We start from the raw sequence: 18,548 nt of genomic DNA on the forward strand, positions 1-18,548 counted from the left end.
GACATTGATAGAACTGACCTCCATGAAAGGCCCAGCTTTTTAATATCCACCAGACTAGAGCATTTTCTCCTTGCCCCTGCCAGACCTGTTAAGTAGTTTGAGAAGTGGGTTGGTCAAAGCTTTGCTTCGAGCCACTGAAGGGTTCATCTTGAAGCAAAGTGGACCGCATTAGAGTGGGGCTGAAGGGGGCCAAGGCAAATTGGGGTCTCTTCAGATGCTCTGAAGTGGTCCCTGAAGTGAAGTGCTCCTGCTTCACACAAGCATACTAGATATTCAGACTTGACTACTGCAATGCACTCTATTTTGGACTGCTTTTGTACATCGGTCAGAAACTATGATTGGTCCAGAACATGACAGACAGATTGGTTTCCGGGACAACCCGAAGAGACCATTACTTCTATTCTAACAGAACTTCACTGGCTACCAATGCATTTTGGGGCCAAATACAAAGTGCTGGTCATTGCCTATAAAGTCCTCAATAGCTTGGGCCCAAGGTGTTTAAGAGAGTGATTCCTTCGTCATGAACCCTACTGCCTACTGAGATCATCAGGAGAGATCCAGTTGCAGTGGCCACTGACCTGTTTTGTGGTGATTCAGAACCGAACCTTCTCAGTAGCCACCTTGGGACTTTGGAAAACAGAATAAGAACTTCCTTATCTCTGGCTGCCTACAAGAAAGCTCTTAAGAAACACCTCTTTTTCAGGTTTTTTGTTTAAATGTTTATATTGTTTTAATTGTGTTTGTTTTTTAATGGTTTTAATTGCTGGTTTAATTTTTTTTAAAAAATTGTATGTAATTAGCCTAGAGATGTTTCGGATATCTCTGGGTGAGCCATTGTTTTCTCAGTCTCACCCTTCCCATCTGCAATATGGAGATAATACTAGTCTGTCTCAAAGAGAAGTTGTAAGCATTACTGAGAGAGTGAGGCTGTTTACACAACCGAAAACTGGGTAGGACAAGTGTCCTACCCAGGTCTGGGAGCTGTGGGTGCTCCAATTTTCAGTTGTGTAAGAGCAAAGGATTAGGTAGGAGGAGGGAGAAGTGACTGTGTGGAATCAAAGGAGGAGGAAAAGGTGGGTAGGACAGCTTTTCCTCCTACCCTGGTCAAATGCTGGGTAGGACGGTGCTGCCCTACTCTGTTCCTGTTTCCTACACAATAACTTCTCCCTCCTCCTACCTATTTGTTTGCTCCCACACAACTGAAAATTGGGAGCACACAAACCTGGGTAGGACATTTGTCCTGTCCCATTTTTGGTTGTGTGAACAGCCTCATTATGTGCAAAGTGCATTTCAAATGTTTGGAAGCACTGTATTGATCCTAGGTGAGATGCGTTGGTGCTGCTAATGGGTTTGACCTGTGCAGCACTGACACTCATGAAGGGTGAGGATTTCAGCTAACTCTGCATCCAACAACATATGGGACTCCAACTGGAAGCACCTGCCCTAATTCATCTCGGGACTGGCTCCAGTTTTCAGGGAGCCCTTACCAAACTGACTTTCATTGTCTCCTCTTACCAGGGACCTCAGGGGTTTGTGGTGGGGCTTACCTTGGGGGAATTGGATGGGAAAGAGGAGAAACAATGGAGCAATTCTCTTGGCTTAGAGAATCACTCCACCTCCATGACACAGAGACCATGGGCACAGAGATGATCCCAGGGATCAGCAGTTAGGAACATAGAAAACTGCCTTGTACCAAGTCAGACCATTGGTCCATCTAGTTCAGTGGTGTCTACCCAGACTGGCTGGCAGCGGTTTCTCCAAGGGTTGTAGGCAGGAGTGTCTCTCAGCCCTATCTGGATATGCCAGGAAGAGAGCTTGGAACCTTATGCATGCAGGCATGCAGATGCTCTTCCCAGAGTGGCCCCATCCCCTAAGGGGAATATCTTATAGTGCTCACATGTAGTCTCCCATTCAAATGTAAACCAGGGCAGACTCTCCTTAGCAGAGGAGACAATTCATGCCTGCTACCACAAGACCAGCTTTTCTCTCTAGACCAGCTCTCCAGTTGCAATAAGATCTGAGGACCCAAGATTGGAAACCTCTGACTTAGCAAAGGCATAGAAACTATAGGCAGCAACCTCTTTCATTTTCCCACTCTGCCCTTTTTGGCCTCCGGGAGGATGCTATATTCCCTTCACTGCTTCTTGCAGTTTGCTACTGTGAGGTTTCCTGAGGCCACTGCTTAGGACCCCTTGATTGTTCTGATGTTAGCATTTGCATTTATTTATTGGTAAATATATACAGGTAAATCCAGGTTTGAGAGGCGGTCACACTTCCTAAGTACCTGTAATACAAAACTCAGCAACAACTGAAATCTTGTCCTACCTCTGATTTTTTAATTTTTATTTTTGCAACAGGTGGATGCTAGTGAGCCAAAGGCTGCAGGTGATAAACATGACCAGCAGTTAAGTTCTTTGTCTTCAGAGGGAGCAAGAAGTGATGATGGGGAGTCTCTTGGCGATCAGACAGTGGTAGGTGTACTATTCATTCATTCATTCATTCATTCATTCATTCATTCATTCATTCGATTTATATACTGCCCTTCCAAAAATGTCTCAGGGTGGTTTACATCAAAATAAAAACAGTTAAAATCAATTGACAATTAAAATCAAAACTATAAAAACAGCATAAAACTAATAGTGATGTGCTCGAAGTTGCTTCGGCGCCAGTGGGGGTAGTTCTTTAAGGGCAGGGGAGGGTGCACTCACCCCTCCCGCCGCATTTCCCCCGCCAGAGCTCTGTTATTTTCAAGCCCCTCGGGGCGGTAGCATTCCTCCCAGCCGCCTCGTTGTCCTCATCAGCTGGAAGTGGACAGAAGTACTGATCACGTGTGCACCCGTCACGTGTGTGTGCATGCCTGTCTGTCGTGCACCTACGCGCATGCGACGGGTGCACGCATGATCGGTACTTCTGGGCAATTCTGGCTGATGAGGACAACAGGGTGGCAGGGAGGAACGCTGCCTCCCTGAGGAGCTTGAAAATAATGGAGTGCTGGCAGGGGAAATGCGGCGGGAGGGGTGAGTGCACCCTCCCCCGCCCTTAAAGAACTACCCCTGCCAGCGTCAAAACAGCCCCTGGAGACGAAATGTTTCGAAGGCCTTTATAATGGCCTCCGAAATGTTTCGGGCTCAAGCCTAAAAACTGATTAACAGTTAAAACATTTAAACAGCTAAAAACCCTGTGGAACCAGGCCAAACACCCACAGCAGTTAAAAACAATTTACAACTAACTAAAACCGCCGAAGGCCAGGCCAAACTGGGTTCCCCTGAAGGCCACCAATGAATTAAGATTACGGATTTCTGCCAGGAGTGCATTCCACAGCCCAGGAGAAGTACAGAGAAGGCCTGCCTCTAACTCGCCACCAGATGAACCGACCTCCTCAGATGACCTTAGTGTGCGGTGGGGATCATGTAGAAGAACGTGCTCTGTAAGATAAGATTTAACAGTAAAAACGATCTGATTGTAGGGTGGTGCATGGATCCTCCGATACCCATGAATTTGCAGGATACATGGACACAGACGCTGCCACACAGAGGCAGCCACTCCCAGTGTGGGCATCTCAGTGCAGTTCCTTACATTCCCAGTGCCGGAGGGAAGCACTCTTCTACTGGAACTGGAGTTTGTAGCACTGGCCAGAGAGACAGGCAACGCTGGAAGGAACTTCACTTCAAATGTCCCCTTCTTCCTCCCTGGCCAGCCTTGCATGCTCCGGTTCAAATTCAACAGTATCGGAGTTTCTGATTGAGTCCTATTTGCTATTGCCATCAGATTACTATTTAAAGTATGAACAGATTACTTACTATTAGAAAACCAAGTATTTTGAGAGAATTTGGCAAGTTCAGCTTTTCATGCAGAGGTGAAAGAAGCTGCACCGATTGACATTCCCATCCTAGCCCCCACCGGCTTGGAAAAAAATGGGGAAAGGTTGCTATTTGTTTTTGATTTCTTCATATTTTGAGTGACTTCCAGAGCTTAGGGGTAGAACATCGACTTTTCATGCAGAAGGTCCCAGGTTCAATCTCTAGCATCTCCATGTAGGGCTGGGAAAGACTCTTGCCTTAGAGAGCCGCTGCCAGTCAGTGTGGACAATCCTGAGCTAGATGGACCAGGGGTCTGACATGGGATCAGGCAGCTCCCTGTGTTCCTATGTTATCTTATGGGACGAGTTAGTCATGTAAACCACCCAGAGACACCGGTTTGGGGCAGTAGATAAATGCTCTAAATACCCAGATTGAATTAACACTCATGAATAACTTGATCTGGATGTCCACCTTTTTGTTTTAGTTTTTTTGGAAGCATCAGTTCCCCAATTTTCTTTGGAAAGTTAATGATGGTCAGAAAGCTTGTGGCTTCCCCCACCCCACTCCCCACAGAAAAAAGTCTGGGACGTATATAGTCCTAGGATTCCATTTCCAAATGACATGCATGTTCAGAGGTTTTTCAAGTGAATCTCTAACCTTCACAACTTACAGCACACCATATATTTGTTTTGGAAGGGCATAAAGATAACGATTGATGGCACAGGGAGGGGAAGGTTTATGTACACAAGTCAAAATTCCCAGTGCTTTATTTGCAGGAGTCTGTAATTCTACTCTCACTTATATCCCTTGTTCTTATTGCTTCTCCCTTCCTTGCTCTTTGTGCTGCCTCCCCCATTGTCAACATTTAGTTTGCAAACTCCCCAGAGCAGAGGCTTGTCTTTCCTCCCAATTATGCTACTCTTTAAAGTGATATATATGGTGCTAGCAACATAAGAACAGCCCTGCTGGATCAGGCCCAAGGCCCATTTAGCCCAGCATCCTGTTTCACACAGTGGCCCACCAGATACCGCTGGAAGCCACCGGCAGGAGTTGAAGGCATGCCCTCTGTCCTGCTTTTACTCCCCTGCAACTGGTATTCAGAGGCATCTTGCCTCTTAGGCTGGAGGTGACCTGTAGCCCTCCAACTAGTAGCCATTGATAGACCTCTCTTCCATGAAGTTATCCAAACCCCTCTTAAAGCCATTCAGGTTGTTGGCTGTCACCACATCTTGTGGCAGAGAATTCCACAAGTTGGTTATGCGTTGTGTGAAAAAGTCTTCCGTTTATTGGTCCTAGATTTCCTGGCAATCCATTTCATGGGATGACCCCTCATTCTAGTGTTACATGAGAGGGAGAAGAATTTCTCTCTATCCACTTTCTCCACACCATGCATGATTTTATAAACCTCTATCATGTCTCCTCGCAGTCCTCTTTTTTCCTAAACTAAAAGCCTTGTTGTAGCCTTGCCTCATAAGGAAAGTGCTCTAGGCCCCTGATCATATATTAACAATCTGTGCAGCAGGGCAACTGGTCCCATTTACAACAGCTTCACTATAGTTATATAGTGGAACATAGGAAGCTACCTTATACTGAATCAGACCATTGATCCCTCTTGCTCACTATTGTCTACACTGCCTGGCAGTGGCTCTTCAAGGTTTCAGGCAGGAGACTCTCCCAGCCCTACCTGGAGATGCTGCCAGGGAGTGAACCTGGAGCCTTCTGCAATGCAAAGCAGATGTTAAACCATTATGGCACAGCCCCATCCCCGAAAGAGAATGTCTTGCAGCGGACAGTGCTTATATGTAGACACCCATCCAAATGCAAACCAGGACAGACTCTGCTTAGCAAAGGGGAAAATTCATGCTTGCTAGTACAAGACCAGCTCTTCTCCCTTTTAAACCCCACCAGTGTGGCCTGTGCCAAAAAAATGTCCAGACTGCAATTGTGAAGATTGGGTAATAATGCAAAAAAGGAATATAAGCTATCCCACCATGTGCAAATACTCACTTGCCTGTTTCCCGTGCTTCTGGTTTAGGACACAAACATTTGACTAGGTGCTTAAGAAGCTGCCCTCTGGACCCACCTTAAGGCTGAATTATTGGCTGAAATGACACTAAGGAATATATGTTTGTGTCCAACATGGGTTTTTTTTAAGCCTGTGTGAATGTAGTTCATTTCAGCATCATTTCAGCATCATTTTAATCCCCAGAAGTTGAGCTAGTTCAAGGGTTCTCAAACCCAAATCCCCAGATGCTGTTGGACTACAACCCCCATCCTTGTGGCTGGGGATGACGGGAGTTGTAGTCCAACAACCTCTGGGGATCCAGGTTTAAGAACCCCTGGACTAGCTGAATGATCCAGAGATGTGTACTTGTGCTTAAGCAGGCATTTCCTTATAGCCTTTGGCATTGGGTGGTGTTTACAATATAGCTTAGTCCTTTAGCCCAGTGTTACATGTTGCTGTACCAAAATAATCATTTCCAGTCTTTGTGTTGTAGGAAGAACTGCTCTTGTGCTACCAGAAATAAATTGAGTAAATAACTGAAGGTTCCTGCAAGTGGCCAGTTTTGGGGCTGGGGGATAAACATCAGTCTCTTCCAACAAAATCTCTCTCTCTCTCTCTCTCTCTCTCTCTCTCTCTCTCTCTCTCTCTCTCTCTCATACACATGGCAAGAGAAGCAGCCCATGGAAGCTGGAAGAAAAGAGGAACAGGATAGAATTATTATTCTATGCAAACTGCTTTGATAATTCAATAGCATAGAATTCTCAAAGCAGTTTGCCTAGAATAATGATAAATAAGATGGTTCCCTGTCCCCAAAGGGCTCATAATTTAAAAAGAAACATAAGGTAGACACCAGCAGCATACACTGGAAGGATGCTGTGCTGGGGATGGATAGGGCCAGTTGCTCTCCGCCTGCTATATATAAGAGAACTGCCACTTTAAAAAGTGCCTTTTGCTCAGTTAGCAGGGATGTTTGCCTGCCATATCAAGGGTCTGGGAGGATGCTTGAACTTCCTGCTTATTTATTGTTGATTTCCTTTTTTTAATTAATTGCATTTTTATTTGCATTGTAAGCTGCCTTGAGTCTGAGTGAAAAGATGGGATTAAAAACGACGAATGAAGTACCTACTACAGAGGATGATTCTTTGTGGAGAAAATTGATACTGATGATGTTTCTTTCTCTCTCAGAATACAAGAATTTAGGATCACCTAATGAAACTATTTGGTGGTAGATTTAGTCCTCCTTCACATAATACATAATTCACTTCTGAAATTTGTTCTCACAAGGTGTGATGATGGACCCAAACTGATTGAGGAGAAGTCTATCAGCACCTGTTAATCATGTTGGGCAAATGGAACCTACATTTTCAAAGACATACATTTCAGAATTTGATATACTGAGGACATACAACAGGAAAAAGCTGTGGAGTTTTGCTTAGGGGTGTACCCGAACCATGGTTCGAGTGCCATTTGGGAACGAGGAGTGGGAGCTTTAAGAAATAGTAGAGCAGGTCCTTACCTGCTCTCCGCCACCCCATACAGCTTCCTGCTGGGGTAGCGCTCAGCCCAAGCAACACTTCGTATCGCCAGCATGCACGTGGAGTCCACGCATGCGCAGATGCCATGTGTGTGCTTGCACCGCTCGGGGTACTTGGGCTGAGTGCTATCCCAGCAGGAAGCTGCATGGGGCGGCAGAGAGCAAGTAAGTACCTCCTCTCCTTTTTCTTAAAGCTCCCGCTCCCCACTTTCTAACAGTGCTCGAATCGGTCCTCGAACCATGGTTCAGGCACACCTCTATGTTTTGCTTTCATGCCCTTCTTCCTAAAAGCATCTGGCTGGCGTGTGTCGGAAACATTCCCTAGCTCCAAATCTCCTCCATGAGCAGCTTTTTCCCATAACATGTGGGCCATTTGGAACTTCTGTAGTTTTGCTTGTATAATTTTGGAGTATTTTATATTAATATAATATAAAGACCCCACAGCTCTATATTTTTAAAAAGTTTTGATCTAGCAAAGTTAGTCGAGACAAGCATTTCAGTTTTATCTTCATAACAAGTATGAATCAGCAGTAAATAGTAAAAATAAGTACTTTAAAAACTAAATAAAATAAAAAGTACATTTTAAGTGTTAATAAAAATAAATTTGTATATTTTATAATTGTATAAAAATATAATTGTATAAAATTTTACATTTTTAATAAAATTATTAAATTATTTAAAAAATTAAAATTACATAAACAAAACATTTTTTTTGGGTTCTTCAGCCTATTTTTGTGACTGGAGAACCTTCCTTCCCTTCCTTCCTTCCTTCCTTCCTTCCTTCCTTCCTTAATTGTCGTCTTGCTTTTTAGTTTCTGGGTAGCCTAATTTCCGATTCATCACAAGCCCCAAAAGTAGCAAGTAAACATTCCAGAGAGGCATATGATCCGACTTTGAAATGCTGCACTCCAGAAAAACACCTCTCTGCATCCCGCTGGGCTGGCAGCTTAATGAACTATGACTCAGCTCTCTTCCTGTGAGCTCAGGTCTACCTGTGTACATGCAAATTGGCTGCTAAGAAACCTGTTGCACCAGATCATGTGGCTGGCAGTTGCGTTTACTTTTCCTTTCTTTCTTTCCCCTCCTATTCCCGCCGAATTAGAGGAGCATACCGGCGTAGAGGAGCATATTGGCTCCTACGGCTTTCCATGCAGGAGTGAACGGCCTTGGGCTTCATAGATCTTCCTGTCTTTTGACTCTCCTTTGCTGCAGGCTGAGCTCTCCACCCCTTTCACAAGCACAGCCGAGTGCTTCCGCCGAACACGGGGAGATTCAAAGGAGGCTGGTAGGCCTGGCCCTGAGCCTGCTCGAGTCCTCCATGCGTGCCAGGCACAAGTGTCCAAACTGGAGCTGTGGCTAGACCAAGCTAAAGAGTCCTTGGGATCAAAAGCCCAGACCCGGCAAATGCAGCAGATGGTGGAGCAGCATCTCGCTGCATGCCAGGTAAGACGAGCTGGCCAAAGTTCACCGCTGCCATCCCATAAATCAATCACCTTTCCCCCTCTCCCATTTAGGTGTGCCTAGATAACTGCAACTGTTGCTGCTTCTGAGGCTGATGATTCCTCTCTCTGCCCCGGCTGCAGGAAAAGGCTGCTGGCTGCATTCAGTTTAAGGGGTCGGTTTCCCGTGCCCTTGGTTAGGCAGCTGTGTGCTGAACCTTAGCACTAGAGATGTTATCTGGCAACCACAGGATTCCCAGCCCCTAAAGGGAGTGCAGGAGCAGAAACAGAGCATTGGCAGAAGAGAGGCAGGAGGCATCAGCAAGGGGGAGGTACTTAACCCTTCCTCTACCTGTCAGTTTTCGTCCATGGCCTTCGGACATTTTTCTGAGACTGGAACTCAGCTCAGGCGGGAGGACAGGGCAGGACTACCTGGGATAAAGAAGGGATTGTTGAGGGCAAGCAGTGGGTAGGGGAGAGTTAATTGCCCCCACCTGCTGCTTCTTCCCTGCTTCTCCCCCCGCACTTGCAGGCCAATCACATAGCTGGCAAAACTAACAACATTAGGAACAAATCAAAGGGAATGTATTTAGGTCCACAAAACAATAACAAACACTTGAATTGAACATCAAACCTAAGTTAAAAAACTAAAAATCGTGAATCTAATCAATGTACCATGAAGTTACATTAAAAAAAGAAAAAAATATTTTTTTAAAAAACCTCAATACAACTTGGCTTCTTGCAATATCCCTGACCTTGTTCTAATAGCCACAAGAAATTTAGCTGTGTTTTTGATATATTAGCATCCAACAAAGAAATGAGCAAGCTTTCAGGTGCAACAAAACACTTCATCAGACTGGGTGTTAAGTAACAATTTAAAATAACAGCAAGAACAATGTTGTGTGGCTCTCAAGAAAAGGATGTTGCTGGGCAAAACCCTCTCATTTGTAGTTCATAATGGGGCCTAACTACTTGTTATGATTGGAACATCAGGAATGGGGCCATATTTCAGTGGTTAGTGCGTCTGCAGCTGAAGGTCTCAGACTTACCCCCTGGCATCTCTATGTACAGCTTAGAAAGATGCTTATTTGAAACCCTAGAGCAGTGGTTCCCAACCAGGGTTCCTCCAGATGTTGCTGAACTACAACTCCCAGCATCCCCAGCTGCAATTTATTGTGACTGGAGATGCTGGGAGTTGTGGTTCAGCAACATCTGGAGGAACCCTGGCTGGGAACCACTGCCCTAGAGAGTTGCTGCCAGTCAGACAGACAAAACTGAGCTAGATGGACCAGTCATCTGACCTGGTATCAGGCAGCTTCCTATGAACTCCTCACATATTTTTCTTTTTGAAAAAGCAGGCAAGGAAAGAAGGAGAGGCCTAACCCTTTCCCTCCACACTGCAGCTCCATTCAAATGTTTCCCTCACTGAGGCTCCTGTTTGCCACAGAGGATAAAAATTACAGCCAAATTGTGCCCATATGTTTTCTCAAAGCTAGTCACAGCTTTGTGGGCACGGGGTGGGAGGGGTTACATCTGAAAATCAGGGAAAGGGAAAGCACAGTGCCAGCCCAAAGTTGTTGGACTACTAACTCCCATCATCCCCAGTGTTCAGTAGTCAGGGGTGATGGAATTCATTCATTCATTCATTTAAAATATTTCTAGACCACCCAAAACCTGCATCTCGGGGCGGTTTACTATTAAAATAATTTAAAACATAAAAATCAATTAACAATTAAAATCATTTAAAACATTAAAAAAAATTAAAACTATACTCTGATTAAAAGCCTGGGTGAATAAATGTGTCTTCAATGCCTTTTTAAAAGTTGCCAGAGATGGGGAGGCTCTTATTTCAACAGGGAGCTCATTCCAAAGTCCAGGGGCAGCAACGGAGAAGGCCCGTTCTCGAATAGCTGCCAAACAAGTTGGCGGCAACCACAGACGAACCTCTCCAGATGGTCTTAGCAGGCAGGGGCAGGGGCTCATGGCAAAGAAGACGTTCTCTTAATGACCCAGGGCCTAAGCTGTTTAAGGCTTTATAGGTAATAACCAGTACCTTGTATTTTGACCAGAAACGTATTGGCAGCCACTGTAGTTCTTTCAACACAAGAGTGATATGGTCTCTCCTAGTTGACCCAGAGACCAACCTGGCCATCACATTCTGGACCGACTTCAGTTTCCAGACTACATACATAGTCAGCCCCAGACAGAGCTCATTGCAGTAATCTGTAGTCCAACCAACTGCTGGAGGAACAAATTTGTGCAGCTCTGGGTTAGACCCTCTCCTTCCCATAGCTGGTTTTTAAGGAAGAAAATAAAATGGAACTCCCAACTCAGGTCATGTTTGACCCTTGCCTTTGACCCATGGAAAGAGAGGGGAGGTGTTGCAAAGATGTAAATAGGTTTGGGCATGCTCGGAACAAAGAGCCTTGCCTTGCATCAAAAGCTGCATGGACACTGATGGAGGTGCTTCACACAATTGGTGTGGAGTGCTGGAGGAGGTTCTGCGTTAGCCCGCTCTCCCCGCAGATGATCAACAGGCAGCCCTGGGCGCCTGCCCACAGGACTGCTGGCTCCATCATGGAGCTGGCAGGGGCTGTGGGGATTGGGGGCTGCACGGCCCCCGGAAGTTCCAGGATGCCCCACACGAGTGCGCGGGGCATCCTGGAGAGATCTCTGAGCCCGGGGGTCTGCTCCTGTGTCGCCGCACAGCACGGTAACACACAAGCAAAAAGATGAGGTTAACGGAGCGCTTGCTCCATTAACCTTGTCTAAGGGGAGGGATAATTAGGCAGGCTTGCCACCTTGGGAGTTCCGGGCTCACCTGCGAGCCCGGTGGTTCCCACGGTCCCTGGAAAGAGAGCTAAGCTCCCTTAGCCCACTTTCCAGTGACCGTGAGAATAGCTTCATGGTGTTATATGAATAACAATAAGTCGAGTTTGAAATTGTTAGGTTGTCCTTCTTCCTCTAACTCTGCACACATGCAAGTGCCTAGTCATCTGTCAAAAAGCCTCAGGACCTAAGTACTCCAAGGGAGATGGAAAAATGAACCACTTCTAGACTGGTCCTACCAGCCCCTGATCTCATGTATGTGCTAGGGAACTGTTCAATCAAGAAGCCTTGCAGTAATCAGGAATGAATAATTAATTAATGGCTTGACTTCCCAGGTTATGTTATCAGAGATTGAGCAGAAAGTGCTGTCCCTGCTGGAGGATTGCAAAGAGAGGCACACCAACGATAGCCCAGGCCTGCAGCAAGAAGCCGAGAACCTCTCCTTGAAACTCAAGGATGTGAAATGCAACTTGGAGAAAGTTCAGGGCATGCTCCAAGACAAGTACATGGAAGAACAGGTAAAAATAGAGGGAAAGGCACCCAGGAGAGTCACTGTTGCATTGGTGGTAGTTGTTTGTGTGAATGCCTGTCATGTTTGTGTTTAAGACATCGGAGCATGTCTGTACTACACCAGTTCCAGGTTCTGTGTAACTGAAATCAGAGTTAGAATGCAGGAGAAGAGCTGATCTTGTAGTGGCAAGCCTGGATGGTTCCCCTTGCTAAGCAGGGTCTGACGTGGTTTACATTTAGTTGGGAGACTACCTGTGAGCACCGTAAGATATCCCATCCCTTAGGGGATGGGGCCATAGCTCAGTGGAAGAGCATCAAGGCTGTGGAATGTGCTCCCTATAGACATAAGAACAGCCCTGCTGGATCGGGCCCAAGGCCCATCTAGTCCAGCATCCTGCTTCCACACAGTAGCCCACTAGATGCCACTGGAAGCCTACAGCAGGAGTTAAGGGCATGCCCTCTCTCCTGCTGTTACTCCCCTGTGTTTACTCCATTTGTGGTTTAACATCTTTACCAGCCTTCAAAAGAGCCCTTCAGACACATTTTTTTAAAGCAAGGCTTTTAGTAATCTCTGAATGTTTTAAAATTTTAATTGTTGTTTAGATTTTTCAATCACTGTAATTTTGGAATGTGTTAGATTTTTAAATTCTTGTTCTTATAACTGTTCTTGTTTGTTTTTGTTTTTTGTGAACCGCCTGCAGCCTCTGGAGTCAAGCGGTATATAAATTAAATACATACATACATTTACATTCTTGCAGAAAGTCCCAGGTTCTCTACCTGAAACCTTGAAGAAGGTGCTGCTAGTCAGTGTAGACAATAGTAAACTAGATGGACCAGTGACTTGATTCTGTACAAGGCAGCTTCCTGTGTTCCTTAACTGTTATGAAACTCAAGAACTCTAGTCCTCTGAAGGAGTGAGGGGCCTTTTATTATTTAATCTTTATTTTTTTAAATTTACTTTTATATCCTGCTCTACCTCCTAGGAGCCCAGAGTAGGGATGTGCTAACCAGTTCGAATTCGAACCGGTTCGAATTCAAACCAGGGTGGTTCGAAGGTTCAAATTCGAACCCAACCAGCCATCAGGTTCGAGCTGCAGGTTCGAATTCAAACCGAACCAGGGGTGGTTCGATTCGAACCAGTTCAGAACCCAGAAATTGGTAGGATGGTAGCTGGCACCCAGGGGTACCTGCCACCCAAACCCCAAAGCAATCAGACACTCGTATGATTTTTTATGAATTTTTGAAAATTATTTTAATTTTTTTCTCATAGGATATAATGGGACTTGAACCCGGCCATTATACCTTATTGTGGAGCACCCATGGCTGCCAACAACCACCCAAACCCTGAAGCAATCGGACAGTCCTACAATTTTTTATGAATATTTGAAATATTTTTAATTATTTTCTCATAGAGTATAATGGGACCAGAACCAGTCCATATCCTCTATTGTGGAGCACCTAGGGGCACAAAAGTGGGGTGGGTGGTAGACAGACAGGAGTGCCTACCTCCCAAAACACCCAAGGCAATTGGACACTCCTCTCATTATTGGTGAATTGTTAAAGTATTTTTGAACTCATAGAGAATAATTAGGATTGCAGCAAATGTATAGCTTCACATCGGGGGGAAAGGGGTGTCGTAGAGTGGAGTGTGGTGGGTGGTAGTTCCTAGGGTGGGCAAGGAAGCTATCAGAATTATTTGAAAGGAATTGGGCAAAGGGCTGATTTTTAAGTGATTTTTGAAGTTTACGCGTCTTTAAGGTTTTTCTCTATAAAGAAGCATGGAGGTGTCAGCAAATGTATAGCTTCACGTCAGAGGCAAAGGGGGTAGCCTAGAGCAGAGTGTGGTGGGTGGTAGTACCCAAGGGGGGCCAGGAAGCTGTCAGAATTATTTGAAAGGAATTGGGCAAAGGGCTGATTTTTAAGTGATTTTTGAAGTTTATGTGTCTTTAAGGTTAGCAATGAGAGTGGATTCATGGTTTGTCATTGAAAATCTTATATGCTACCAAATAATCTACACTCAGAACACTTCAGAAACAACAAAACCCACTACCCCATGGGTTAGCAACCCATGGGGGTTGTTGGCACCCTTTTTGCACTAGACCACCGCTCACTCTGGGCCACCCCAGCACCCCACAAGTGGATTTAGGGTTTTTCTCCATAGGGAAAAATTGAGGTTTCAGCAGCCCCATAACTGCACTTGGGGGGTGCTGGGATGGCCCAGAGCGAGGGTTCCAATTGCCTTGGAACTTTGTGGATAGTAGGCACCCCTGGGTGTCTACCACCTACCCCACTTTTGTGCCCCTAGGTGCTCCACATTAAGGGATATGGGCTGGCTCGGGTCCCATTATACTCTATGAGAAAAATAATTAAAAATATTGCAAATATTCATTAAAAAATCATAGGGGTGTCTGATTGCTTCGGAGTTTGCATGGTTGTTGGCACCCATGGGTGCTCCACAATATGGAATAATAGGCTGGTTGGAGTCCCATTATATCCTATGAGAGAAAAATAAAAATAATTTCCAAAAATTCATAAAAAATCGTACGAGTTTCCGATTGCTTTGGTGTTTGGGTGGCAGGTACCCCTGGGTGCCAGCTACCATCCTACCAATTTTTGAGTGTCCGAACCAGTTCGAATTCGAACCAAACCAGGGGGAGGTTCGAGCAAAACCAAAACCGAACCACCCCTCCTAGTTCGAACCTGCTTCGAATTCGAACTGAACCGGGCAAACCGGTTTTGTGCACATCCCTAGCCCAGAGTGGTGTACCTGGTTTATCCTCATAACAAGCCTGTGAGGTAGGTTAGGCTGAGAGAAGTGACTGGCCCAGGGGCACCCAGTGAGTTTTATGGATGAATTAGGATTTGAACTTGGGTCTTTCCCGGTCTCAGTCTAACCACTACACCACACTGGCTTTTCAAAAAATATGCTTAAAGTTTGCAGGAGCTTTTTGGTTAAAGAATTATTTTACTGGATCAATCCGATCCCCATCTGGTCCCGCATCCTCCCTCCAGACATGTCCTACTCGAGACACTCAGAAGTAGGGCATGCCCCCTGCAGATTGCCCCCAGAGTCCAGCATTCAGAGATACACTGCCTCTGGATATGGAGGCTCCATTTAGCTAATTTGGTTAACAGGAAGCCATGCTGGTTACACCAGTTCTGGGCTGCTTTCTGACGGAGCTCTGCGCATTGTGTGAATGTGCTCTGACTGCAAAAAGGGCCCTGTAAAAGAGGCAAATATTGAATGGTGTGTAAAAGCCAGAGGCGAGCTGCAGAAAACTGGAATGTCAGCTGCTTGCCATCTGACCTGCCCTTGGCGCTCTATAATTACCTGCCTGTAACTGCCTGTGATGGGATTTAGTGCTCTGCTGAATTCTTTTCCTTGGGCTTAGAGTTTGCATGGCCTGGTAACTTATTCATGGTAAGAATAGCCACAGTGATAAGAGCTGTCGGGAAAACCTTTTACAAATAATGCTGTGGAAAGAGATGTCCCATGCAGACAGCTTCTTTGGGTATGGGTGGGCGGGATGGGGCAGAGGATTGATGGGGAGGCCAAACAAAAAGAACAGCACAGACTGTGACAATGAAATCAGGATGTCTTTCGGTTATCTCCAAATCGCTCTTGAAGTGTAAAGCCACCAGTGATGAAAGCATAGGTTGTTTGTTCTTAGCTATGCAGAACTCAGCTCCCACCCCCAGATGACATCAGCTAGAGGCAGAAAAAATTTCTAGGAAGATATCATGGTGGCAAACTATTACTACTACTACGAATATTTATATACCACTTTTCAACCAAGTTCTCAAAGTGGTTTACATTGAAAAATGGAAAAGAAAAAAAAAAGGCCTGATTCCCAGAATCATTCAAATCTAGGTTTATTGTGGGTTACCAGCATTAGCGTGAATGTGTGAAGGTAGCTTATGGGGTAGTTTTAACCCCTGCTAAATTGGTAAAGAGGCACCTTTTAACATGGTGATTCTCTTTATTTAACAGGGGGAGAGTAACTGACCCTATCCACCCCCAGCATAGTACCTCCAGTGACTGTTGCTGGTGTCTACCTTATGTTTCTTTTTAGATTGTGAGCCCTTTGGGGACAGAGATCTTATTTATTTATTATTCCTCTGTGTAAACTGCCCTGAGCCATTTTTGGAAGGGCGGTATAGAAATCAAATTATTATTGTTGTTGTTGTTGGCATAGGTTCACGCAGGTTCACACAATCATGCTAACGTTGGTAACCCACATTAAACCAAGATTTGAATGATTGTGTGAACCAGGCCAATCAATAAGATGGTTCCTTGTCCCCAAAGGGCTTACAATCTAATAAGAAACATAAGGTAGACAGCAGCAACAGCCACTGGAGGGGTGCTGTGCTGGGGCTGGAAAGGGCCAATTGCTCTCCCCTTCTTAAATGTAAGAGCATCGCCGCTTTAAAATGTGCTTCTTTGTGTAGCAGGGGCATGCTGGAAATGCATGTCATGCAACCTAACTGGTCATTGGGTTCCCAACGACCAGTTTGCCAGATCATAAGGTCATTCACATGACCAGCCCTGCTGTGTGCAGCACCAGGATCACGCCTGATCCTGCCACTCCTCCTCCGGGCAGCCCTGCTTTTTTAACCCCGGCTACAAGTGAGGTAGGAAGATAAATGCACACCTCCTACCTCACTGCCTGGTCTTGTGGGTGCTTGTGCTGCTGGCAGCCGTTATAATCGTAGAGCGGTGGGGGAGGAGTGGCGCGGCAGCAGGGAGATTTGCCAGTGCACTGTCCTGCTTGTGTGGTGCATTGTGGGATTCCCGGCAGCCCGGCCACCTCCTGGTCACCCTGCCTGGGAACATAGGTGGCGGAGCCCAGTTAAATCTCTGGTTGTAGCGGGGAAGGCAGTTAGGCTCCTGCCTTCTCCCCAGTTCCCCCCACCCCCAGTTTGGTCATGTGAACGACCTTAATATGAATGTGGGAGAGGGGATTTTCAGGGGAGAAGCAGCAGCCAGGAGGGGAATGGTTGAGGGACTCCTTTCTGTGTGCCTGCCACTTCCTGGAGAGCCAGGAGAGGAGAGCTGGTCTGGTGGTAGCAAGCATGACTTGTCCCCTTAGCTAAGCAGGGTTCACCCCAGTTGCATTTGAATGGGAGACTAGAAGTGTGAGCACTGGAAGAGATTCCCCTCAGGGATGGAGCTGCTGTGGAAATTGCAGAAGGTTCCAAGTTCCCTCCCTGGCAGCATCTCCAAGATCGGGCTGAGAGAGACTCCTGCCTGCAACCTTGGAGAAGCTGCTGCCAGTCTGTGAAGACAATACTGAGCTAGAAAGACCAATGGTCTGACTCAGTGTATGGCAGCTTCCTATGTTCCTATGTTCCCCCCATCCTGCCCCTTAAAATACATGAAAGTGGTCCCCAATGCTTTCCTGAAATTCTGTGTGCTTTTGAAGGGAAATTGTGCAGCATATGCATACCTGTACTCGGTCAGCTATTTGTGCCCAAGTTCAAAATGCAGCATGAGAAACCTAGCTGCATTGCTAATCATGGCTACCTGGCTAGGCTAATCCAAGGTTTGCTCAGACAAGTTAAAAAAAAAATGTTGCTCCTCTAATGTCTCTTTATTTACCACTTATCAAAAATCAAAGCTCAAACATTGATGTGATGCAAAGGCACATAACTTTATTAGAGGATTTCAGTTTCACAGCTGTAGCAGCAGCCACCAGTGTTGGCTATTCATGGACCTTCTTTTTAAAGAGTCCCCATGTCCGTCTTTACAGCCCAGCTCTGAGAAGTCCCCAGAGATCCTTCCTTTTGACCTCTCCAGTGTATTCCCACTCGCTACCTCGGACAGCCCTCAGTTCAGTAGGCTGAATGGTTTAGAGCAACAGCAGGTAACTTCTCCTTTCACTCCATTTTTGCACAGTGATATTTCACTGCTCTGCCTTACTTAATTTTGCCAACTTCTCAGGTACATGCTATGTCTGGGAGCTATTTTTTGAGCTGATGCTCTAGATCAGGGAGGACAGCTGGTCTTGCGGCAGTGAGCATGAATTATCCCCTTTGCTAAGCAGAGTCTGCTCTGGTTTGCATTTGGATGGGTGACTATATGTGAGCGCTGTCTGCTACAAGGCATTCCCTTAGGGGATGGGGCTGTAGCTCAGTGGTAGAGCATCTGCTTGCATGTACAGTATCCCAGGGTTCAAACCCTGGCAACATCTCCAGGTAGGGCTGGGTAAGACTCCTGCCTCAAACCCTGAAGAGCTGCTGCCAGTCAGAACAGGCAGTACTGAGCTAGGTGGACTAATAGTCTGACTCAGTATATGCCAGCTTCCGATGTTCCCATGTAGCTGCTTTTATTGAGTTGGACTATTGGTCCAGCTCGACCAGGATCCTTTCTCCTGATTGGCAGTGACTTTCTAAGCCTTGCCTCCTACTTTGCTGCCTGGGTTCCTTCAGTT

At 45.9% G+C, this 18,548-nt stretch overlaps 1 protein-coding gene across 8 annotated transcripts in view; it reads left to right on the forward strand.

The window, feature by feature from the left end:
- SYNE2 (spectrin repeat containing nuclear envelope protein 2) overlaps nt 1-18,548 on the forward strand; it is a 368,664-nt gene that overhangs the window by 203,352 nt on the left and 146,764 nt on the right. For 6 of the 8 annotated variants that reach the window (XM_053287390.1, XM_053287373.1, XM_053287409.1 and 3 more), the window contains 4 exons: nt 2,358-2,471; nt 8,552-8,782; nt 11,943-12,125; nt 17,868-17,981. In XM_053287390.1, coding sequence (XP_053143365.1) covers nt 2,358-2,471; nt 8,552-8,782; nt 11,943-12,125; nt 17,868-17,981 — 642 coding nt within the window. The remainder of the gene's footprint in view (nt 1-2,357; nt 2,472-8,551; nt 8,783-11,942; nt 12,126-17,867; nt 17,982-18,548) is intronic. The other 2 variants (XM_053287417.1, XM_053287432.1) reach the window with 2 other exon arrangements.

This window comes from Hemicordylus capensis, chromosome 1 (assembly GCF_027244095.1).
Source record: "Hemicordylus capensis ecotype Gifberg chromosome 1, rHemCap1.1.pri, whole genome shotgun sequence".
NCBI lineage: Eukaryota > Metazoa > Chordata > Lepidosauria > Squamata > Cordylidae > Hemicordylus > Hemicordylus capensis.